The 23,034-nt window shown below is 50.9% G+C and overlaps 8 protein-coding genes across 8 annotated transcripts; 5 read left to right on the top strand and 3 right to left on the bottom strand.

Annotated features, from left to right (window-relative positions):
• Window positions 1-1,548: 1,548 nt before the first annotated feature.
• Window positions 1,549-2,828, top strand: LRP88_10641 (uncharacterized protein; the record flags this gene model as incomplete). Its single annotated transcript, XM_083247093.1, has 3 exons — window positions 1,549-1,569; window positions 1,617-1,847; window positions 1,902-2,828. 3 exons carry the CDS (start codon window positions 1,549-1,551, stop codon window positions 2,826-2,828), a joined length of 1,179 nt encoding a protein of 392 aa, XP_083098206.1.
• Window positions 2,829-3,046: 218 nt separating this feature from the next.
• Window positions 3,047-4,722, bottom strand: LRP88_10640 (major facilitator superfamily domain-containing protein; the record flags this gene model as incomplete). The annotated part of the gene is made up of 5 exons (XM_083247092.1): window positions 3,047-3,303; window positions 3,360-3,816; window positions 3,874-4,035; window positions 4,106-4,528; window positions 4,579-4,722. The coding sequence occupies 5 exons, from the start codon at window positions 4,720-4,722 to the stop codon at window positions 3,047-3,049; spliced, it is 1,443 nt and encodes a 480-aa protein (XP_083098205.1).
• An 854-nt stretch (window positions 4,723-5,576) lies between these two features.
• LRP88_10639 (aminotransferase) lies at window positions 5,577-6,711 on the top strand (the record flags this gene model as incomplete). Its single annotated transcript, XM_083247091.1, has 3 exons — window positions 5,577-5,657; window positions 5,710-5,814; window positions 5,863-6,711. The coding sequence occupies 3 exons, from the start codon at window positions 5,577-5,579 to the stop codon at window positions 6,709-6,711; spliced, it is 1,035 nt and encodes a 344-aa protein (XP_083098204.1).
• Window positions 6,712-7,817: 1,106 nt separating this feature from the next.
• Window positions 7,818-9,486, top strand: LRP88_10638 (FAD-binding oxidoreductase; the record flags this gene model as incomplete). Its single annotated transcript, XM_083247090.1, has 4 exons — window positions 7,818-8,057; window positions 8,145-8,860; window positions 8,915-9,126; window positions 9,215-9,486. 4 exons carry the CDS (start codon window positions 7,818-7,820, stop codon window positions 9,484-9,486), a joined length of 1,440 nt encoding a protein of 479 aa, XP_083098203.1.
• Window positions 9,487-9,757: 271 nt separating this feature from the next.
• Window positions 9,758-10,816, bottom strand: LRP88_10637 (MDR family NADP-dependent oxidoreductase; the record flags this gene model as incomplete). The annotated part of the gene is made up of 1 exon (XM_083247089.1): window positions 9,758-10,816. One exon carries the CDS (start codon window positions 10,814-10,816, stop codon window positions 9,758-9,760), a length of 1,059 nt encoding a protein of 352 aa, XP_083098202.1.
• A 1,104-nt stretch (window positions 10,817-11,920) lies between these two features.
• Window positions 11,921-12,878, top strand: LRP88_10636 (uncharacterized protein; the record flags this gene model as incomplete). Its single annotated transcript, XM_083247088.1, has 3 exons — window positions 11,921-12,092; window positions 12,232-12,628; window positions 12,680-12,878. The coding sequence occupies 3 exons, from the start codon at window positions 11,921-11,923 to the stop codon at window positions 12,876-12,878; spliced, it is 768 nt and encodes a 255-aa protein (XP_083098201.1).
• A 1,807-nt stretch (window positions 12,879-14,685) lies between these two features.
• LRP88_10635 (uncharacterized protein) lies at window positions 14,686-16,227 on the top strand (the record flags this gene model as incomplete). Its single annotated transcript, XM_083247087.1, has 1 exon — window positions 14,686-16,227. One exon carries the CDS (start codon window positions 14,686-14,688, stop codon window positions 16,225-16,227), a length of 1,542 nt encoding a protein of 513 aa, XP_083098200.1.
• A 3,515-nt stretch (window positions 16,228-19,742) lies between these two features.
• LRP88_10634 (uncharacterized protein) lies at window positions 19,743-21,104 on the bottom strand (the record flags this gene model as incomplete). Its single annotated transcript, XM_083247086.1, has 1 exon — window positions 19,743-21,104. The coding sequence occupies one exon, from the start codon at window positions 21,102-21,104 to the stop codon at window positions 19,743-19,745; it is 1,362 nt and encodes a 453-aa protein (XP_083098199.1).
• Between the last annotated feature and the right edge of the window lie 1,930 nt (window positions 21,105-23,034).

Below are 23,034 nucleotides of genomic sequence, written 5' to 3'. Positions count from 1 at the left end.
TGCTGAAAAACTCTCCTCAAGTAGGGTAGTTGAAGGAATGGCCACCAAATGTGAACGCGAGCGATGTAGATGGCGAGCAGAGATCGAGCAATTGGCTGGGGTGGAAGAGCAGCGGATCTCTCCGACGGACACATGTCTAGGCTTCCCCCTTGTTGGCCAGTGGCCCATGACGGAACCAGATTGAGTTGTTTGAAGAATATTCTTGCGAATGTTGATCCAGCAGCACTACCCACTACAGGGTTTAAATCAGCAAGCCTGGTGATAGTGGGCGTCAACTTTACTCACCGTATTTACTTCCGGAATACGTATTGGATCCTCCTGTTGTGAGAAACCCCACCTCTTCAGCTTCCTTTTGAAGATTGGCTGGCACTGGCTGGATGCCATGGGGTGCGGTGCCGATGACCAGGTTGTGTTGGTCTGGCACCTCGCGTAACCTCGCTTGTAGATCATTGATCTGATCCTGAAGACTCTGCAGTACAGAGTATGGATATGAGACGCATTCGGTGATATTACACACGTCATTTTGTCTTATACATGCAGAACACCGGGGTACTTTGAGATCGCACTCAACCGTCGGAGTCAGCCGAGGTTGAGAGATGCTGATACTTGGGGGCCAACCTTGACTTTTCGAGCATGGCAGCGACTACATGCCTTCGATACAGAAGGCTGGAGATTGGAGAGCATGTGGTAATTGGGGGGTTGGAGGGCCTAGGTGTGTTTGACACTTGGAGGAGTCAAAGATTGTGAAGTCCAGAGATTCGGACGGGTCCGGGCTTGTGGAGATGAACTGGTTGACGCCATGGCACGTGAGGATAGTCCAATGCCGGCCGAGTGCTGTAAAGCAAACTTAATTACTTAGATTCTATCCTGGGTTGGTTCCAAGAGTTTACCTTGTATCAATTATTCATCGACATGCTGCTCAGCAATAGTGACTTTTTATCATGTCGTCTTCATCTTCGTTCTGCTTACGCTTGTCAGCCCGGAGACCTCGGCTTTAGAGCACAGTGATCGCCGCTTACCATACCTCTAAATGTCGCTCATAGCCAATGAGACACATCTACTAGCTATCACCACCATGCACAGCCAAAGAATTTTTCTTGTCAGTCGTGTTCCATCTGCAAAAAGATTCATAAAATGTCTTAGTGTTTAGATAGCCAACACTGAGTTACCACGAGACACATTCGCCCTCGCTATGCAGGTGCTGGTTCCGCGTTTTCCGGACAAGTTCCCTGTCAAGTGGTAGTTCTTGAATTTTGAACCGACATTTGAGCCTTACAAAAATTGTGCATGTTACCCTTCATCCCCAATCACTCGTACAAGTGATCAACAGTGTTATATGTAAGCCCCAACCGAGACATGGATGCTTGCATAAACCTGGCCCAAAGATTATTAATTACTCCGACGAAACGCGTCAGGAATTAATCAACAAGCTTATTACGGTCGGACCTTTGTAAATCCGAGTGGTGACACAGGGTGGTATCCCTTCTTCTCCCTCCCGACTAATTTCTTACTCTTCATCTCGCCTTTGACGTGTCTAATTCAGAAGTCATGGCTTTGAAGGGATTTTTCGTGAGTTTTCTCATCCTTGAAACAAGAATGATACTGACCAACTTCAGGGCGTTGTAGCGCTGGGCCTCCTCATACCTTTTTTGTATGAGCGCTCTGCCGTTCTCTCATTCTTCTATACAAACACGCCTGCTCGGCTCCACCGGACCAACTCTCTCGGAAAATATGAGATCAAGTTTGAAGACCGCATGAGGAGCTGCGAGGATGTTTTCCTCCTCGAAGAACATCACCTGGCCATCATTGCCTGTGATGCCGGCAGGGAGCGATGGAACACGGTCATGGTATGGATACCATGAGCTCCCTTCTCTTTGCAGATCTCACTAACTTGGGAATAGGGCGTGTTCCTCGAAGGAGAAGTTGCTAACGCTGACCTTTGGGCTTATGACTACGAAAGTGCATCCAAACCAGATGCCGAGTCTCTCATCCGTATCAAGCTCACAGACTTCGCCTCTGCTCAAGATTTCCACACGCTGGGGCTTGCGTTTCACAAGGAGACATCGACGCTCTATGTGACGAACCATGCCAAGGCAGGCCCTCGGATTGAATTGTTCAAGCTGGATGTCGCGTCATTGACAGCAAAGCACATCCGCACAATCGAACACCCTCTTATTCACGCTCCCAATGCCATCGCCTTGATCAATGAGAAGGAGTTCTATGTCACAAATGCCCACTACTTCACCAGGGCACAGCACAAATTCCTGAGCCTCCTGGAAACCTACCTATCCCTGCCTCTTGGCCCTGTCGTACACGTGAGCCTCGAACACCCTGAAGTTGAGGCAACCGTCGTCGCGCGAGTCCCTTTCGCAAATGGCATTGAAGTGCTCAACAGTTCGACCGTGGCCGTTTCTTCCACCTCTTCCGGAACTGTTTTTCTATTCAACACACCAAACAAGCTGACATTTGAGAACCCTACCAAAATCCGTGTTCCATTCCTTCCCGACAACCTCTCTTGGGCTAACGGCAAACTCCTTATCGCTGGTCACCCGTTTGTGCCGGCATGCAACAAATTTGCCGAGACGCGACATATCTGCAATGATCCGAGCGAACTCGAGGCTGCATCACCAGATATGAAGGAGTACTGTGCCAAGGGCGAAGCGACTTCTGCTGTTGCGGAGTGGAGCGAGGAGGGCGGCTTGAAGTATCTCTACTCCAGCACAGAGTATCCTACAAGCACGACAGCCGTGAAGGACGCAAAGAGAGGCGTCGGCATCATTACGGGACTGTACGCCAACGGCATCCTGGTCTGGCGGGAGAATGAATAGTGCGGGTGAGGCCGAGGCCACAATTCTCTCCCCTATTTCCACCATTGGAATTTCACCGAGACAGTTTCATCGTACGAGACAAGTTTAATTAGTCAGTACTCTAGATCTGCACATGATTGTGCAGTGACAATGTGTTCTTGTAGAACATTACTATTCATATCTACAATGCGCTCAACACTTGTACTCTTCCATGCATACTCATGACCAGAACCCATCGTCTAGTATGTGTATCGGAAGTTGGGGTTCTGTCCATCAGTCTGGTCGTTCCTCTCTGCCTCCAGCCCAGCATCAATAGTTTCCTGAGCCTTTCCGTACTGCGCATCTCGTCTCTTGTTCTCGACTGCACAGAGGACATAATACGCCATGCCAGTAGCTGCCATTAGGGCAAACGCGCAGAGCATGGAGCCAATTCCCAGAGCATACGTGGGCGCCTGCCTATCCAGGAAGAACTGGGGCCCGACGATATTTCCGACAGCTAGAATCAATATTTATCAGTAAGAGGCGGTTTTAGAGCGGCGGGAATATGCATACCATAAACAATCGCGATAGAGATGCCCATGAAGCTCTTCTTGGTCGCGCCGGCAGTGTTGGAAGAGGACAAGCTAATGAGAAAGACCCATGGGACGTTGTAAAAACCCATGAGATACACACCAGCAAGGGAAGCATCTCGTTGAGTTGCGACATCCAGAGAATGCACCATCACCGCACCAACCAGACCAAAGATTGCGCCCATAATCCAAAAGATGCAACGCAAGTTGGGGATGAAGAAGGCAATAGTGGTGAGGATCGCCTGACTGACCATGGCCACAGCTGCTTGAGGAGTAGCCATAAGCACAGTCTTTGTCCTGCTGAAGCCGTAACCCGCAATGATGAGTGGGTTGAAATTAGTGATGCCTGCATTGGCGATAGCATATCCAAAGACTCCAAGCCAGATGCAGTAGCATTTAGGGTCACGGAGAGCTTCCCAGATCTGAGGTGTGTGGAATGCCTATTGGAGCCGTTAGCATTTCTCACTGTCAGTCGGCAATAGCTTATAATGGCTCACCTTCTTTGATTCGACGCCAGTTTGGTTAGGTGCAAGTCGAATGAGAGCCAACTTCTTCTCTTCTGCAGTGAAGAACCAAGCTTGAGACGGAGTGTCCGGAAGGCCAAAGAACACAAGGCTTCCAGCAAGGACAGTAACCGATCCATAGATGAGGAAGATATACTAAAGAGGAGACTATTAGTACGGGACTAGTTCCAAGACATTTTGTGAGAGGAAGACACCGCAAACTCACCTTCCAAGTGGACAAGAACCCGTTGATTTGTCCGATAGCGTAGGACAAGATACCACCAAAGACTCCAGCAAAGGTGTTGTACCAGAATGCTGTGCGAAGAGGCTGCTCGTGCCTCAAGTACCACATTGAGTTGATGATCATCATGCATGGCAGCACAGCAGCCTCAAAGACACCAAGAAGGAAACGAATTGTTGCCAGACCAGCAAAGTTGTGACAGAGTGCCATGAAACAGAGGGAGCCTCCCCACATGACCAAACACGTACCGACATATTTGCCAATAGGGATCTTGGTCATGAGCCAGAGGTTAGGGAACTCCATGGCAAGGTAACCAAAGTAGAAGATGCTGCTGAGCCAGCTGTACTCCTGCGGCTTGAGGTGGGCATCATCCTTGATTCCAAAGATGGCAGCGTAACCAAGGGCGTTCTGAACTTCAAGTCAGTACACAGTACCTCACAGCTGATGGTAATCAGTACCTTGTCCAAGAATGCAAGTGTCATACTCAAGACAGCAAGCGGCATGACAACCAAGTCGGTTTTCAAGAGGAGACGCTTGGCCTGAGCTTTTGTCAACACTGCATCCGAACCATCTCCACCATCCGAAGACACGGTATGATGCATATCCTTGACAGGATCTTTGTCAGGAGTCTCGTGAAGTGACATGATCTCAGAAAGTGCGCAAAAATTGAGATATAATCGTGGTGTGCTGGAAATCGAGGAAAGATTGACGGCGATCCATGGGCTTGGTTTTATAGAGTCGACACAAGATATGGGGTTGCAAAGTTAGCTTCCCAACTCCCCGGATCTCGTGGGGCAAACCCAGATAACATGGAAGCGATGATAGTGCGCTCGGTGTACATCGAAGGTCTCGGTGGAGGCCGAGCTCACCTCTCGGACGCTACCGAGCTGACTATGCTCCTTTGGGCGTGCTCGAGTCAATCAAGTCGTCGCATCGAGAGCAAAATACGGGGCCAAGACGTGATAACAGACGAACCACAGGGCGTGCTGATGACGATAGAGCAGCGCTGCTATCACGCAAAGAAGACGGTGGGTTTTAGCAGGAGAAATCCCGTCAGGTACGAGTAATTCCGCAAAACTTGAAGCAGAATCATATGACACCATGAATTCTGACCCTCTCGGACCCAATTAACAGGTGGTTTATTCCCTGTAACGTGAGGCATTATGAAGCTGTCAACGAATTCGGCTCATTTCAAAGAGTTGTACCTGGTCACAACACCCAGGTCTAGCCAATAAGGCTTATCTTTCAGCCCGTCGACAAGTCGGACGCGTCCGAATTGACTTTCGGCATTCTTGCTCGGCTACGACCGAGTCAACCGCCGGTCGACACCGAAGCACGCCATATATATGCGCCTCAGGCAGTATAACTCATCTCTTACAATATACATAATCGCAGTTGAGAGCGTTTGGTCAATGGGCTTCTTTGCAACCGGCATTATCGACATCAGGGCCTCACAATGACAGGTCAAAACACTACAGACAAGAGCTCCGGCTCGACTCACTCATCCGTACCTAACGCCAAGAATGAGACTATTCGCGTAAGACAACCTCTATCGCGGCGCTATAGATGCAATTGACTGACCAATCAAGGTCGGAATCCGCGATGGCGTCACAGGAGAGTTCAAGTTGGCTCCGAGAGCAGAGGCTGTGGTCTCTGTTTTTGACTCCAACTTCCTCATTGGAGATGGAATATGGGTAAGTTACGTCTCACATCCACAAACCTTTTATCTAATTATTCTTTAGGAAGGCATTCGCGCGAACAAGGGCCGAGTCCAATTTGCACGAGAGCACATCAACCGCCTATTCCAGTCTGCCAAGGCTATGTACATGGACCTCGGGCTCTCAAAAGGGGACCTCCTCAGATTGATCCATGATACCCTTGATGCCAACGACATGGGCCAAGATGAGCATGTTCACATCCGCCTCGTCGTGAGCCGTGGCCTCAAGTCCACGCCATACCAAAATCCCCGCGTCAACATCGGCCTGCCCTTGATCGTCATCATTCCGGAATCAAAGGCTGTTGATCCCAACTCCAAGACTCGAGGGCTGAGACTTGCTACGACATGGGTTCGACGCGGTCCTCCTGATGTCAAAGATGAGCAGTGGAATCACATCTCCAAGGCCACCGACGTCCAAGCTTGCATCAGCGCCAATGTTATGAACGTTGACGAGGCACTTATGCTTGATCTTCGCGGATTCGTCAAGACGTGCAACTCGGTCAACTTCTTCATCATCCGAGATAATGAGGTCTGGTCTCCTACCAAGGATAACCAGATGCAGGGTATCACACGTCAAAAGACGATTGATGTGTGTCGAGCCAACGGTATCACTGTTCGTGAGCTCGACTTTACTCTCACCGAAGTTTACGGCGCAGACGAGGCTTTCTGCACTGGAACGTTCCCATCACAAATACATGTTACCGAAGTCGATGGAAGAACAATCGGCGATGGAAAGAGAGGCCCAGTCACTGAGAGGATCCAGAAGCTCTATACGGAGCTTGTGAGCAAGGATGTGGGCAGGTCAAGGGATGAAATCATGGCCGAGGTAACTGCTCCGCGGGACTTGAGCTTTTTGAAGGCAAGTCGATTATAAGGGATTAGCTTGCCACAATTTCTAGTCATGTTGGTTTTGTGAGAAATTGGCAGGGATAAATCTAGACGAACTAGGCTTTGGGTGAGACAAGCTAGATGTTTTTTGCCATGAAATGGACGATGCAAAAGATACATAAATAGGGGGTATAGTATTTAAGCAAGCAAAAAAAGACATCCAAAAACGGTTTTCTGGAAACTAGCATCATTACTCTCTATGCGGTAGCATCATAGTGGTCATAGTCCAAAAATATGTGGTGCGTTCTAGGGTAGCCTTATCCTCATGCTGTCAAGAAGTGATGCTGAGAATGCCAAAGTCTATCAAGATACTCCCAAATCCTAGCACTTCCTTGGATTGGCGCCTATGGTAGGTTTTCTGTAGTTTAGGATGATAAGCTATACTCGCCGTCCTCTATCGGTCTCGAACTTAGGGAATACTGGATTGTAGCAATGACGGAGTTCTTGGTGTCACTGTTAGCCGAGACCACCTCACCATAGTCTCAGGAAACATAGAAAAATTCCCAAAGGCATTCGGGAAACATGAGGCCGGTCTCATGGGGCTGAGATGAGGCCGCGTAAAGAGAGTCGTCATGATGAACCAGTATATCAAGGCTCACAGGTCCTGCGAGATATTTTTGGCTCTTTGGGGTCTCACCGGGACCGGGACCGAAACCGAGACCGAGGAGGCGAAACATTGACCACCACACTAACTAACAAAGTTAAATGATTCAGCATAGGGGCTCAATGCACTAGGGCTGAGCAGAGCAAGAGAGCGGGCAATGATCTTCATTGATGGCCATTCAGCCAATGACGGGCAGCGCCGGCAGCAAATGCAAAACATATGCCGGTAGTGATGCTAGGGCTGGCGGGAAGTCCCTACCACTCTGGAGTCGGTTAGATTACGATGTGACAGAAGCACTGCGCCCTTGCAATCGGTTTCTTCTGTGGATCTTGCATAGTGTCGATGAGGTGGCTGTCGTATACCGAGAATGTTGTCTATATGACGCGTCCTGCGGCGATGCTGGTCTCAAGATATATAAAGCAACTGTTTTCCCTTGATCTGAAGTGATGTTAATACCAATCTACCATCTCCTATCAACAACCCTCACCATGAAGCTCCCAACACACACCCTGTTGGCCATTGCTGGCAGTACAGGCACTCTCGCACTGACCGTCAGTAGCAGCGTTCAAAATGCCTGCGCTCAGCTGCAATCGACCTACCCCGAGGAGCTCCTAATGCCCAACTCCTCAGACTACGAGTCTGAGCGAATAAACTTCTGGGACAAAAGATCCAATATGGAGCCAGCCTGCATCTTCCTCCCTACCACTGTTGATGCCGTTGCCGACGCTGTAACCATATTTCACAAGGAGAAGGCTCAGTTTGCCATCCGTGGTGGTGGACACATGAATGTGAGTTTCCCACCGTGCTCTGAATAGACTCTGCTGACCATCCAGTACCCCGGCTCGAACAACATTGATAACGGCGTTCTCGTCGGCCTCAATGGTCTCAAACAGCTCGACGTCAACTTGAACAAGTCCACCATCGATGTCGGCCCCGGCGCAAAATGGGTTGATGTGTACACGGCTCTTGCTCCTCATGGGCTGTACACCATCGGCGGGCGTCTCAAGACCATTGGAGTTCCGGGCCTGACGCTCATTGGCGGCGTGGGTTACTTCATTAACAAGTATGGTTTCACTATGGACAACGTGGTTAGCTACGATGTGGTGCTTGGAAACGGCACCCAGGTTGTCGCCAGCAAATCGTCTAACCCGGATCTGTTTTGGGCACTCAAGGGCGGCGGCAGCAGTTTCGGCCTCGTCACCAAGTTTGAGCTGAAGACGTATGACGTTCCGCTCGTGAGCAGCACGTACCAGATCTTCGACCAAGAGCACGCTCACGACTTCATCCGTGCGGCTTGCAAGATGCTCCTGTCTGAAGATGGAAGCAGGGGCGCTGGCGCGGTTATCAACATCAACTACAACACCACGACTAAACGAGCTACTCCTCAGGTATTCGGTCTCGAAGAGACGACAGAGTCGCCGCCACCAAGGTTCGCTGCTTTCAGTGCCATTCCTGCCGTGAGCCGCACCAATGCTGTGATGCCGCCGGTCGAGTGGCACTCGAAGATGGAGACGCCAAACCAGATGTTCCGGTATGTTGCCTGAGTATGTATTACGGACTTACATAGCTAACATGATATCAACAGTATTCAGTTTGGCCACCATACTATCAAGCCTAACGCCGAGCAACTGATCTACATTTACGACCAATGGATCGCGGCTATAGACGAAATTGCTGATGTCCCTGGTCTCCTCCCCACGTTCATCTTGAACTTTGCCCCCAAGTCAGCTGTGGCTGTTAGCAAGCGTAACGGTGTTGGCAACACATTTGGTCTGAACGATGACCAGTCTTACATCTGTAAGTGCGCTTGGGCGCTGCGAAACCTCTAGGCTTTTGGCTTGCCTTTATTCAAGTTCTTGAAGGGTGTTGTTCTGACAATAAGTAGGGTGGCAGTTTACCACGTCCTGGGCGAACGAAGAGGATGATTTGCGCGTCACGGCTTGGCAGAAACACCATCTCGCGCGGCTGCATGAGGATAACCATGCCAAGGGCCTTGCGACGGACTTCTTGTACATGGGCGATGCCGGAGAGTGGCAAGATCCGATCCAGACTTATGGGAAGAAGAATGTTCAGAGAATGCGCAAGGTCAGGGATGCTTACGACCCGGATTTGACCTTTACCAAGTTGAACTGGGGTGGCTTCAAGCTGGGATACTAGGGAGAATCAGCTGGCTATGCCGATTGGTTTGGCTCCTGATAAGACTTACTTTCTTGACACGTATTTGTATTAGATATTTAAGTTTGCTTTAAGCAGATAGACATTTATAGACATCGGTATAGTTCGGTTTAAAAACTTCTCTTATTTTTTCAAAACGGTCTTCATAACTTTAAGCTGTACACGTGTAAAAAGCAGTGCACAGTTCTTCATCGCTATAGTCATAACATCAGACAGGCTGCTCTTATCCCTAGCACGCATCCAAGCCCTCCTTCTAAGAAATCAGCTTGGTGACCGACTTGCCCTTGTTGGCGCCCTTGTACACGTTGATCCACACATTGGGAACCTCCTCGATGGTGGCCTCAACCACATCCTCGATATCAACCTTGATACGTCCCTCAGCCGCAGCACCAATAATCTCCTCCATGGCCTTAGGCACCTTATCCATGTAGTCAAACATGAAGAAGCCCTTGATGGTTAACCGCTGAGACACAATCTCGAACCAGTTGCGTATCGTAGTGGGCTCCTCCGAGTTGTATATGCTGACTGCTCCGCAGATAGCGATGACGCCGTGCTTCTTCATGCGGGTGAGGACACCATCAAAGACGGCGCCGCCGACGTTATCAAAGAAAACATTTACTTCGTCCGGTGTCACAGCCTTCAAGTCCTCAACAAAGTTAGGGCTCTTGTAATTGACGCAGGCGTGAGCACCGAGATGGCCTCGTACCCACGCACACTTCTCATCACTTCCAGCAATTCCTACCACCCGCTTAGCTCCGAGGAGCTTGACTGCAACCTGGACGACCATTGATCCTGTTGCTCCCGCAGCAGCTGAGACAACAACTGTATGTTCGGGCTTTGCTTCAGCCACGTGGAGTAGACCAACATAACCGGCCAGTCCAGAACCTCCAAAGGCACCGAGGTAGTGGGTGATAGATAGGCCAGCTGGCAACGGGGCCACGGGCTGAACGAGGGCGTCGTTCAGGATGGCCCTTTCACTCCATGAGGCAAGATGAAAATCCATTATCAAATCACCAACGGTGAATTTCTTTGACTTGGATTCCAGAACTTCGCCAATAATTCCCGAGCGCATCGGGGCCCCGATCGGCACAGGGGGCAGATACATGCGGTCCTCGCCCACGGTACAGCCGATGAAGGTGCGAATTCCCGCATCGTTGGAAAAGTAGAGCACTTTGACCAGGATCTGGTCCTCTTCCAGGGGCGGCAGCTCTACTGTCCTGATAGTAAAGGTAGGGTTGGGCCCAGTGATGGTGGGAATGGCAACCGGCTTAGCAGCGAGGATCCATTGCTTGGTGGTGCGTGTTTCAGCCATTTTGGGGTTTATGGAAGGAATTTTGTTGATAGGAAGGGATGCAATTGGTGTCTGGGATGTGGGTTCTCTTGCAATCTCGTCTGGACGTAGTATTTATACAATTTTCTTGGTCTTGATCGACGCACGAAGGGTTCCTTTGCCAGTGGGTCGGTAATTACTCGTCGCACGATAGAGCCAACCTCGTCGAATCCCCTGTACTTGCATCAACTCCGACCACCCAGTCGCAGAGATACCCGAGTTAGTGTACCCTCAACGTTTTGAAAGTTGTGGGATGTGGGTTGACATGTGTGGTGCTGGTTCGGACGGAGCCAGGATCATGGTTTGAACGTCCGCGGGGATTTGTTCGGAACAGGAAATGGTTTAAAAACAGGCGAGGCTCCCGGGAGACTGGTTGCATGCATTGTGACAAGGTCGTTGATGCTGAGCAACTTAGCCGATGGCCCCCTTTCATAGTCGCGCCAGCAGGCCCGTAAGTTTGAGGCATTGGAACTCGAGAGCATCTTCTTGGTCAAGTATCTTGGTCCCTACATATATACGAGATATAATATACGGTTTGGGTCAGAGCAAGTGCCACCTGGTCAGCCGCAGAACACCTCACATCCGTCTAGAAAGGTAATATCCACGCCAAGACAATGTCCAAGTGCCCATCGTCCCGATCCGTAGTGAGACGAGCAAGTGGGTATACCGTTGGAAATATGTGGAGCATATCGACTCAGTTCTCTACTTCATTACGATGTCCCCTGATTCATGGTAACACTTCTCGGAGCAACGCACCCTACAGGGCATAGAAACTATTTCTCATGGATCACGGGGCCGGGAGATGTGCGGATAACACCCAGAGTTACAGTCTGGAGTAGTATTCGCACGCAAATACATATACCGCTTACGGAGGAACACAATGCCTGCGTGTGGGCATGTTTTGAAACAATGACCACGGTGACACGGGCATGCGAGGACCGGCAGTTGGATCCTGTTAGCTTGATACCTATTAGGCCTTCAGAACTGTGGGCATTGCAATAGAAATTCTTCTTTCTTTTAGGAGGCTGAACCGCCGGTGATATCGTTTTCGACTGCCCGAATTGCTTCCTCTCGTCACTCGACGATATGTGGCTACCCGAACAGCGCATGCCAGTCACGACCGAGGTGCGCATCGAGCTCATCGTCAACTGCATTGTCGTTCTCATTGTGTCGATCGTCGTTGCCCTGGGGGTCATAGGGCGGCTCTGGGGCCCAGGCCTGGGATTGGATGATGTGCTGGTTATGCTCGCAACGGTAAGTTGGCAGAATGTCTATTTCGACGATGACTGTTAACGCGCTCTCAGCCTATGGGCGTTTCAATGCTAGTTTGCCAAGGCGTCTATAAGCCTACGGTTGGAAAGTATGATGTCCGGTATATGGCATGCTAACTGATATAGTGCTACCTAACGTCCCATGGATTCTCCACGTCTCGTTCGGAATGCAGCCCGTCTACATCACGCTCCTCGCCCTCTGCAAAGCAAGCATGCTATGCTCCTTCCTCCGCATCTTTCCGACTCGATTTATGCAATGGTCTTCCAAGATCGCTCTGGGCTTCGTCATCGCGTGGAACATCGCATGCGTCTTCGCTTCGATCTTCCTCTGCAATCCGGTCTCGGCGCAGTGGACTGGTCAGGGGAAATGCGGTGCTTATATCCCGTTCATCCAATCACTCATCGCGACCAACGCGGTTGGAGATATCATTATTATGGCCTTGCCAATGCACTCGTTATGGAACTTGCAGAAAAGGACTGTTGAGAAACTCGCCATCATGTCTTGCTTTGGACTTGGTACAGCGTAAGAGCTCCCTTGTTGTACTTGTACTGACTCTTGCTGATCCCCCCTTAGCTGTGTTGTCTGCGCTGTGGGCGAGAGTTACGCTGGATTCAACAGCCTGCGACTCTTCCGCAAGGACTATCTTGAGGGCCACCCAGCACGTGTCGAGAAGGTCACGGGCCAGCCATATTGTTGCGAAGCCTCCGGCACCAAGTTTGTGAACAATCCGATACCGACCCTCTCAAACAAGTCGCCGAGGTGGACAGGGTGAAACCCCCCTAGTTCATACCGCTCCACCTCTTCCGTCTCACCAACATTAGGAAGAAGAAAGTGAAAAGAGCGACAAGACTCGTCGTCATCTTCAATTGAAGGCATTTTGGACTTGGGGACTGCCTGGAGGATAAAGGAGGTTGGGATAAAGTGGACAAGGTCACATTGGAAGGGTTGGTGTTGGCTTTTCACCAACAGCGGATCTTACACAAGGTTACGTCGGCCAATGGTACCCTCTCTGGCAAAATGCTTACCTAGGTAAGTAGTGATAAAGCCCAAGTGATCTCCTAAAACTCATCGCATTTGGGTTGAAAGATCAAGCCATAAAGACGATGAATGATCTCCAGTTCCGAGGCACCAAAGTAAATTGCAGTTGTCATTGGGCAATCAACGTGAAGCCCTCCACATACAGCAACTCGAGCAGCAGATGACACACAAAAGTCTCCAGTGAGGAGCTTCAGAGCTCAGCTGTAGCTTTCCCGAGGTACAGGGGCAACCAATACCATGCCCCTCCGGTCACACAGCTACGGGGGGCAGAGCCAGGCTCCCGCTTCACCTTTCGCTCGCCTGCAGCACAGCCCAGCGTTTATCACACCATCATTGGCTTGGAATCGCTCCGGGGAGGACATTAATTGCTCAGCCCCCGGGCTGAGTTGACTCCGCCCCAAGAGACCCTCAGCCACCTGTAATTTGTGGAGGCGTTGTGGAGAGCTGTAGGTGAGAGCTTGAGGATATAACAAGCTCCATCTCCTCGCTCAATGTTCCGAACGGATGGGCTCCTGATAGACCTTCCGGGAGCTGTCCGCGTTCAAAATGTTGGATACGCATCGATACGGCCAGCGTTCATCACGGTTGATTCAGCAGGCTTGACACAGATTGCGCCATGACCCCCTCACGATGTCGCTACCGAGTGTTGGCCGCCTCGCCAAGCTCTGCTCTTCTTCAGGGACGATGTGAGAGCCATCGCCGACGCAACAACCGTTGCCTATGACTCCCACCCGAATCCCTTTGGGTGGGCACCGATATGATTCAGCTCTCCACGATCCCCGACAACAAGCACATGCTCGTCATACGGGGTCCCCCCACGGATGGGGCCGTTGCCTTATTCTCGCGCCCAGGCCCAATCGGATTCTATGGGGTATGATAAGGCAACTAACTGCCTCTCCTCCCTGGGAGCAATGAGAGGCCGCGTGAGTCTAGAGTCTGCGTAAGTTTCCCTGGACTCCCTGGGACTATTCCGGGCTAATTGCGCTGCTTTAGTTTCCTGCCTTACGCTCCCTGGCCGATTCCCTGAATCCTGCAGCCATGCAGGTCTCCGACAAGACAATCCGCGCCGACTCGCTCGATTCGACGGTTCGCCAGCACGGGGAGACCTGATCAAGCTCTTCCGCGTCGCCGGAGACCCCAGATTGTGACTCCGAGGAGGAAAATGGGCACCGAGTGAGCGGGGGAGGACGCGTATCACTCGCGCAAGCTCGTCTCTGACGATCTCGCGTGAGGCTCACGGTCCTCTGAAAAGGGAGGTCCCCGCATCTTCTCCGGACGAGTTCCCGCGATCCCATCACCAGTATCCGCCGCCTTCACTTTACGAGCGTCTCGATCGAATAGTTACACGCAAGATGGCAATTTCGCCCCCTCCTTACCTAGGACCTGAATTTCCTGGGGAAGCAAACCTCAATACGATAGAAGACGTTGGTCGATGGAGAATGCAAACTCCCGTCGACGAACCCCGTGCTCCCACTAAGGGGTGCTCGTGAGTCTTATCCAACGATCGATTAGAAACAATTCCTGACAGCAACAGAATTGACATGATTGCCTCCAAGATTGACAGCTGCGCCAAGGCCAGAGTCTTTGCGATCATTGCCTTCAATCTTCTCGTTTTCGACAGCCAGCTTTCCAAGGACCGCACCAACTGGGCATGCCCATTTGGACGGTGCAAGCTGAACTTTGTCGACCAACATGACCTGATGCAGCACGTCCTCGACTGTCCTCATTTCTCGAGGGATGGTGTTTTCTGCAACTGCTGTATCAAGGACGACCGTTTCGAAGAGCACTGTCGACACGACCGCGCTGAGAGTATTGCCTCTCACGGAACCGAAAAGAGCTCCAAGAAGCGCAATCCGATGCGCAAGTTGAGCAACATGTTTTCTCGAAATCGGACAGAGTCAAGAAGCTCATCGGGAAGCTCTGAGTGTCCCGTGAGCCCAGTTTCAACGCACCGCCGTTCAAGCATTCTGTCGTTGATGATACCAACCCCGAGCTCCTCTGGAGACTCTCGCAGGGGATCCTCACCAATTCCTACAGAATCGCCCCGAAAGGGACTCGAAGCAGCATCGCCCGCGCAACAAGAGGGCTCCAGCGAGCTTCTTGGATCTGAACCTCACACCGTTGGTGGGATTCACGAGCTCCCGAACCAAGAAATACCCTCCGAGCTTCCTGATACCGTCAGAGCTCAAGAGCTCCCGGGCCCAATATTTGACGACATCATGGAAATGAGCGAGTCTCCTACCGAGGAGTTGTCCATGGAATCCATGATTCCTGACCAGGGCGTGTTCCAGGCATATAATACTTCCTTCACACGCCAGATGGAGGCCTCCCACGATGAGCTTACCTTGACCAATGGCCTGGAGTCTGCATTTCAGCACCAGTACCAGCACCAGCACCAGTTATTTTGGTTCATGCAGCAGTTGCAGCAGCAGCAGGCTCCACAGCCTCATCCTGGCCTGCAGGCTTCTCCTGCGGTCCATGAGGGGATGGATATGACTGGCGGTTCCATGAGCGATCGCGGCAGCTTCTCAATCCCTCCGGTACACTCTGGTTGCCAGCAGGAGATTTCATCCCCTGGTTCAGATCATATCAGTAGTCAAACGCGGAAGGATTCTGGGGATTCTGCATACTCCGAGGCCTCAAGTGCCATGGTGACAATTGGGCACACTCCATCACCTGGCTCTGCGCAACAGCAGAGCCTTAATACAGCACGCCTTGCTACCTCAGCATCTCCACCAGCTCAAATATCGGCAGCTTCCGGCGCGGGAACAGCCCAGGCTGTTGGTGATGAAGACATCAGTTGCTGGTGGCCAGGTTGCAACTTCCGCCCCACCGGACGCAGAAGGGAGAAACATCTCAACTACCTCCAAAAGCACATTGACAACACGCACTTTCACCGTTACCGGGTTCGCTGTCCAGGGTGCGGCGACTGGTTAAGCCGCAGCGACAACCTCAAGGTGCACCAAGAGACGGCATGTTCTCGAGCACGGTTTCTGGGGGCACCGTATCCACCTCATCGCTCCGCGAGGCGATCTGGAGTGGTGCAGAGGAGAGAATGGGGTGGTGGTTGGCAGGGAGAGTAAGAACCTGAGCGCCCAAGAGGCTGCAACGAGGCTTGGTAATCGTAGACTCGACCGTCTTTGGCAGGGACCACAGGGACGACGGTGCGGGAGAGGCTGGAACTCGAAATTGTCACTAATTCATGGACAGAAGAGCTGCGGGATCAGACTATGAAGTAATGGAGCAATGAAGTAATGAGAATGCTTGTTTTGCTGATCAAGAGACGATCCATTGTTGATCAAGCCGTGGCTTTGTTGAATGTGAAGTAAATGACGTACCATCTTTGCTTGAACCCTTGGCGTTAACAGCTTCAGCTGAAGGATGGGATAAAGTCATGTCGGATGGCGGGGAGTGCAGAAAACCCCGAATAATGCGGCTCTCTTGTTACCCCAAGCTCCAGTCTTAACCGAGGTCCCCGTCTTACAGCCTGGTCGGGCGAAAACAAGCTTGGTTAAAAATAGATTCATACGGACAAGGGGGGCGTGTGTGTCAAACTGTACGAAACGCCAAGGAATGTTGGTCAGGACCCGAATTCACTGGGTACTTGTGCCCTTCTTGTCTTTGTGTCCCTTGATACCTCACAAGGCTCTTATCTCATGTCCCTTGTCAACGCCGCGTGTATTTGCACACCCTGGAAAACGGATGATCCCTGGAGACGGGTGGAGGATTTGCTGTGAAATAGGGCTGACAGGGTTTCTCCAACACTTACAGCCTACGTACCCTACATGCTCTCACATGAGAGCTTCAAGGGAATGTTCAACTCAGGGAAACTGTGTCATTGTAAGGGGAAGAGGTCCCATCCGGAGCCTCAAAGAGCACCATGTCAGGGTATCCTGCCTGAAGGCATGAGATGGCACAAGTAAAGATAAAGGAGGTCGATTTCTGGAAGACAATCGGTCGCTCATCACGCTCAATCTCATCTTCATCCCTTGTTTCCTCTCTCTTCTCATAGAACCCAGAGAGTACTGGGCACAGACTTAGAAAAAGCCGCTCCCCATCGCTTTAACTCACTATCAACATGACTCTCGTGTAGTAAGCTCACCCAATGCCACATTCAGTGAGACCATCTAACGCTTACGGTAAGCGAAATAAGCGCTCCTCCTACGGCTCTTTCTCGACCTTCAACGACCAGGACACCTCTAACACAAAAGAACACTGATCGCCTTCCCGTCACACTCAACATCGACAATTATCTTCGACATCAACAAAACTTTGAAGCAATCCCCCTTGGTGTCTCAACAGTACCCAAGGACATGGTCGGCTATTGTGGGGATTGGCAGGCCAAGTTTGATGCTGCCGGGAAGAAGGTGTGAAGGGTTTAAGCAGCTTATTCCGCAATTTCGGGTGTTCGGGGTGTAATGAGGGATGAGGAATGAGAGAATTTGTTAGTCTGCGCTGAAAAGATCACAAGGGGCAGAACCAATATCTAGTCTTTTGTAATGGCAAATATACCAGGATTTTAACGCTTGTTGCCACCTCTTGATATGGACCAAGAGACGTAATCATTGTCATGTCTCATCTCCTCCGGCTGCGTTCTCGGCCTCTACTTCGCTTTCTTTTGTGTATCATGTACATGCTTGGGCCAGGAGCCCTTGCTACTTGTCTATCAATTACGCATTAAAGTGACTTTCTTTTCCGCCAAAACAAGATCATAAGGTCCTACACATTCATTCGTCATCTAAGTGCTCTATCAAGCCGCTCTCTAGCGGCAAAGTATCATTCTCCACCAGTTCTTGAGTCTCCTCTTGACTCGCTGCCATCTAGAAGGTAGATCAGTGGCCATATGTGTAGCATCTGCCACCGAGTGTTGGCTAACACCCAGAGGCTCTGCTGAAACGGAGGATTCTGTTTCAGAATTGGGCTGAGATGTTTGGCGTGAGAATTCACCATTTCCTGGCCGTAGCTGCAGTAGTCCGTCAACGGAGTTCTGGGGATTCGTATCGTTGGTTGCTGTCTCATTCAAGTCATCGTCGTCAGGTAACTCGCCGAATGCCTCCTGAGGGATATTATCAAACTGAGACCCATACCCGTCAAGTTGATGCTCCATGCTATCTGGAGTCAAGACAGGCCTAATGAGGGAGATCCCGGCGCTTTGAGGCCTGTGAACAGTCCTATCTCTGGTACTCGGCGAGACACTAGAGGTCCTCGAAGTCCGGGACTCGTAAAGCTCATCCAGAGTATCTTGTGGGGGGTCGGGTGGTATCTCTTCGCTGGATTCTTCTTGGATAGGGTCTCTGGCTCCCGTAAATGGAGGCTTCTGGGATTTGACCCTTCTCCTGTTGGACCTTGAACCAAGAGATGGCGGTGTTGCTTCTTTTGTCTCATCTGGAGAGAGATGGATGTTTGCCAACTCCTGTGATTGGAGTTTGGACAATAATTTAGCCTGGCAGGTCTGGCGTTAGCCTTGCACATCGTGAGCATTGGAGGGAGGTACAAACTGTTTGAGCTTCCTCTGGAGGGTCCAGATATCTAGTAGAATCGGGACTGCCCGGAGTTCCCATAGTATCAATAGTACCTTGCTTGCATTGGGACTCTAGTTGCCTCAATTTTGAATCGATCCAAGAACACTTCCATCGTTTCTTTGGGTCTGGCACAAGCATTGTGAAATGGATCAGGTCTAAGAGTGCGTGAAGAGGCTCAGAGCAGTGGGTCACGGCGTGTAGTTTGTTGATCCACTACATATACCATTAGTATCATGTTGCTGGTATGGTTTGTCAACATTACCTCGATTACTGATTTCTTCAACGTGGCTTTCGTTGGAGTTCTGTTGAGGCCATTCTCAAAGACAAAGAACGTGTCTTCTTGGATAGCCCCCTCAGGCTCGTCATTCAAACGAGCTTGAACAAATGTGAAAACTGTCTCATCGTGACCAAGCAAGAACCAAGATATAAACTCAAGAAGAACGCAGCCTAGAGACCAGACATCATAATTCTGAGAAATTGATTGCCCCTCCAGGTGCAAGTCAGGTGGTCGATAGGTGCCTGAGAATCCTAGTATCTGGTCTTGATGGACCTTGGAGCGAGAATGGGCGCTGTTGAATTGGGTCAGGCCGAAGTCGGAGATGACGAGGTGATCTGGTTTGCCGTCGTAGTCTCGGAACCAGAGGATGTTTTCTGGCTTGATGTCCCCATGTCGACCCCACTCCTTGCCGCCGAGAATCATCTGCTTTGCGTTACCAGCATTCACCGTCTTATGTGATAACTGGGTGCTGAGATGATGTATCTTCCTCAATCCACGAGCAACGCCACTGCATTGGGTTATGAACCAGCAAACCGCTTTTGAATCTTCAGGCTTGGGATTTTTCCGACACCAGAACTGTTTCAAGTTCCCGTCGGCCCATGGGAACATCAAGTAGTAGTCTCTTCCGTGTTTGAAGGTCAGTTGTAGTGGGATCAAGTGATTCGAGAGAGACTCCTTGTTCTCTATGCCCAATTTGTCAAAGGGGTCAATCTCTTGGAGGTAGTCGTTCACATTGGGAACATGAGGTTTCTTTACGGCGAAACATACTATTTGCCGCTTCTATCATTAATTAGAAACATTAGAAATGAGAATGCTTGGGGTGGAAGGGACTGGGCAGGTACGAGGGAAAGGGGGGATGAAAAATTACCTTTGAGTTACCACAAGGGTTGTAATGCGAGGGATGGATGGTGACTTTGCGGACGCTTCCATAACCACCAGTTTCTTGCAGATCATATTTACCAAATGGTAGAGTAGAATCTTGATGGAGATCATAAAAGTAGATCTTGTCGCCAGGGAACTTGAGAAAGGGCACATGTATGATGGACTGCCATATCATGAAATCCTTCGCTGTGCGGCAAGGCCAAACATCAAACGTCTTCTCATTTGGTCGGCCTGGATTCTTACTCGAGCCGGCCTTTCCTTGGCATTGCTCGTCTTGTCGGTGAGGCATGTACGACACTGTTGATCCTTTTGCTAGATGCCCGATGCGGGTGAAGTGGAAAGGAAGTGCTCTGTCGTCCACTCCGTCTGCGATGAACTTGGGTAGTCTCTTGACTTGATTGATCAGGATTAGGATGGCGAATATCCTTCGCCGTCTTGGAGGCGCGAGAGGGGCCCCATTCTGAGTGCCGAGGACCTCATGTTGATACTCTGAGACTTTGACGTCGTCGAAGTGTCGAATCAGGACCTGATGGACCACAGAAGGTGACAAGATTTCGCAAAGCTGATCAAGGGGAAGGTAATCCTTTTCGTCGAACGCTGACTTCACCAGGGAAGAGCAGATTCTCTCTTTGATAGACTCGACGTCCTCTAAGAGATCAGCAGACTCTGCTGTCACCCCGTTGGCACATTCAGAGCCATTGGCAGGCTCCGAAGTGTCTCCGTTGACGTGGTTTGATGACCCTGGAGATTCCACGCGGCTGCTGTTTGACCTGCTCATTTCAATGTCTGGCGTACCCTGGGCTGGGGGTTCGGATGTTGAATGACCAGATGGAGTGTGATAATTCTGCTCTTCTGACTGTGTCTGCTCCCATTCCATATGAACGGCATTCCCTCTGTCACCGACAGGCTCAATACTGCAGAAACTCAACTCGGATAAACCTGACTCAGACGGTGGCAGTGCGCGGCCGTGCAAGTCGCTACCCAGAAGAGAATCATTGTGGCAAAAGGCCTCATTGTTAGCGCGCTTATGCTCCTCGTCAGCGATTGGAACATTAATGTCCGGTACGTCAGTCCTGCTGAATTCGTTGTCCGGGTACGAGGGTCCATGCAAGGCACGGGCTCGATGGCTAGTAGTAGATTGAATCTCGCTAAGCGTGCTGTCATCCAGGGGTAGGCGGGACAACTCATTGTCGTTTTGAAAGCTGTCTCGCACAAGGGCCTCGACATGGCCGTTGCCCGGTGCCGAGTTGGCAAACTCATCATGTGCCCCTTGCGACATCGGTACGTGTGTCTAATGAAAAACAGCCACCCGTGTGAGATGACGCATGCAGCGGCAGTCAGCCGCAGGTGGGAAGCAGGGCGAATGTCAAGGAGGGCTGAAGAATGGAAAAGAATGCGTTGAAAAGACAATTGTTGTGACGAAACACGTATCAGGGGGTAGAATTCAGGTGACATGGCAAAACAGTGAAACAAGGGCAAATAGAATGATTCGAGCACAGCAGACTTATACGTTTCTCATCGTCGGCTGAGAGCCTTGTCGAGAAGTTGCAGTTGATGGCGTTCCTGGACGCCCACCCAGTGTCTCAGGCTGTCGACCATCGGCTGAATGTTGGCCCCCAAGCCACAGCCCCAGGGCGGTTCCATCAGCCGCTCTGAAACCAATGGGCTCTTGATTTATTGTGATGGTTAGAACTGCTTGCTCTCGGCTGTGCAGCTGAGCTGGAACAGCTGCCACGGGTCAGTTGGAGACAAAAGCCACCGACCCTGGCCTAACCATAGGACTCTGGTTGTGAGTTCAATGTTTTTTGGTCACTGGCTGGACAGGCTTCCGTGCCGGCCAGGAGAGGGTCGATACGGACGCCACTTGGGCAGTGTCGGCGTCAATCAAGTCGGAAGTTCTGCTCGGAGGTTGCCACCCTTTGTACGCAAACTGGAAAAAGGTATTTCACTTTCTGGTCTGTAGGCACCGAGGCCCGCCTTGGGCCTTTGAACGACACGCGGTTGGCTAGAATAGCCACCAAGGCATTTACACCGTTTTCTGATAAATGGCTCATCCAACCCTGACATCGAGAGCCCAAAAACTACCGCACAGGCTCAGACTCGGCAATCTACTTTCATACGAAGCCGAAGAAACTGCTTTCAAGATTAATTTCGTCATCAACAGTCAGTCAAAGACCTACTCCGACCTGATTCCGCCCCCGACACGTCACCAGCGCCGAGTACCATGGTCCAAGAGACTGAAGAGTTCACGTTTGAGATTCACTCCAGGCTCATCACATCGCAACAACTGGTGCGACGGCTCCGAGAACTGCTGCCACAACCCAACTCTTTCAGCATCGAGATGAAGCACAACATATTTTACATCCGCGTCGACACGAGGAAGAACGCTCATGTTGAAGGGCCGGCGACGGTGCCAGAAGGCCGCATACCATACCCCATGCCGACTTGAGGTCTTGCCACTGGTAGACAGGCTATGCGGCCGGTCCACTCCTTTCCTTATCGCCTACTGCGATTGCAGCGCTATGTGGCACTCTGTTTGGACATAGAAATACGCCTTCCTACGAAGGTGTTTTGGAGAGAAGTTTTATGTGAAAGATTGGGAGATTTGGGTTAGATTGAGACGGATCCTTTGCTTTGCAACAAGAGCTCGATACAAGGGGGCGAGATTGTTCCCCCAGCCCCCAGCCACCCTCCTTTATTTGATAGGAATTCACATCTGTATTTCTGTAATTATTTCGGGCTTGGCGGGTGTCATGCCATCCAATTTGCTGCACTTTTCCACCGGGCTCAACTTTGAGGGAAGAAATTACAGTTGATGTGTGTTGCACTTTGCGTTCTATCATTACCCTGGCCCCAACACAAATCTGCCCGGGCGCTAAGCGATCAGGCTCTGGAGCTGTTGGATGTGAGAAAAAGTTATCTTTTCAGCTCCCATTCCCTCGGCAAGCCTTCAACTGACAGCCTGCTGATACCGTCCTAAAATCCACGAATCATGCGGGCACAAAGGTATTGTGGCGGTTGGCCAAGGATCCCCAGACCGCTCATATGACTAGCTCCCGCGGGAGAATCACACCTTACATGCAGGTGTTCTTGATGTGATGCATGCGCGGTTTCTCAAGCGATCTGCAATGAGAGAGAAGGGGGTCTCATCGCCCGTGGAATTATTCAAAGTACGTACGATGGTCACGCTGGGGCTGGCTAAGACACTC

Source organism: Fusarium phalaenopsidis (genome assembly GCF_050370095.1).
Source record: "Fusarium phalaenopsidis strain FUZ10S chromosome Unknown contig_32304, whole genome shotgun sequence".
NCBI classification, from domain to species: Eukaryota; Fungi; Ascomycota; class Sordariomycetes; order Hypocreales; family Nectriaceae; genus Fusarium; species Fusarium phalaenopsidis.
Note: the sequence above shows the minus strand (reverse complement) of the source record. Positions and strands in the feature narration are given on the sequence as shown.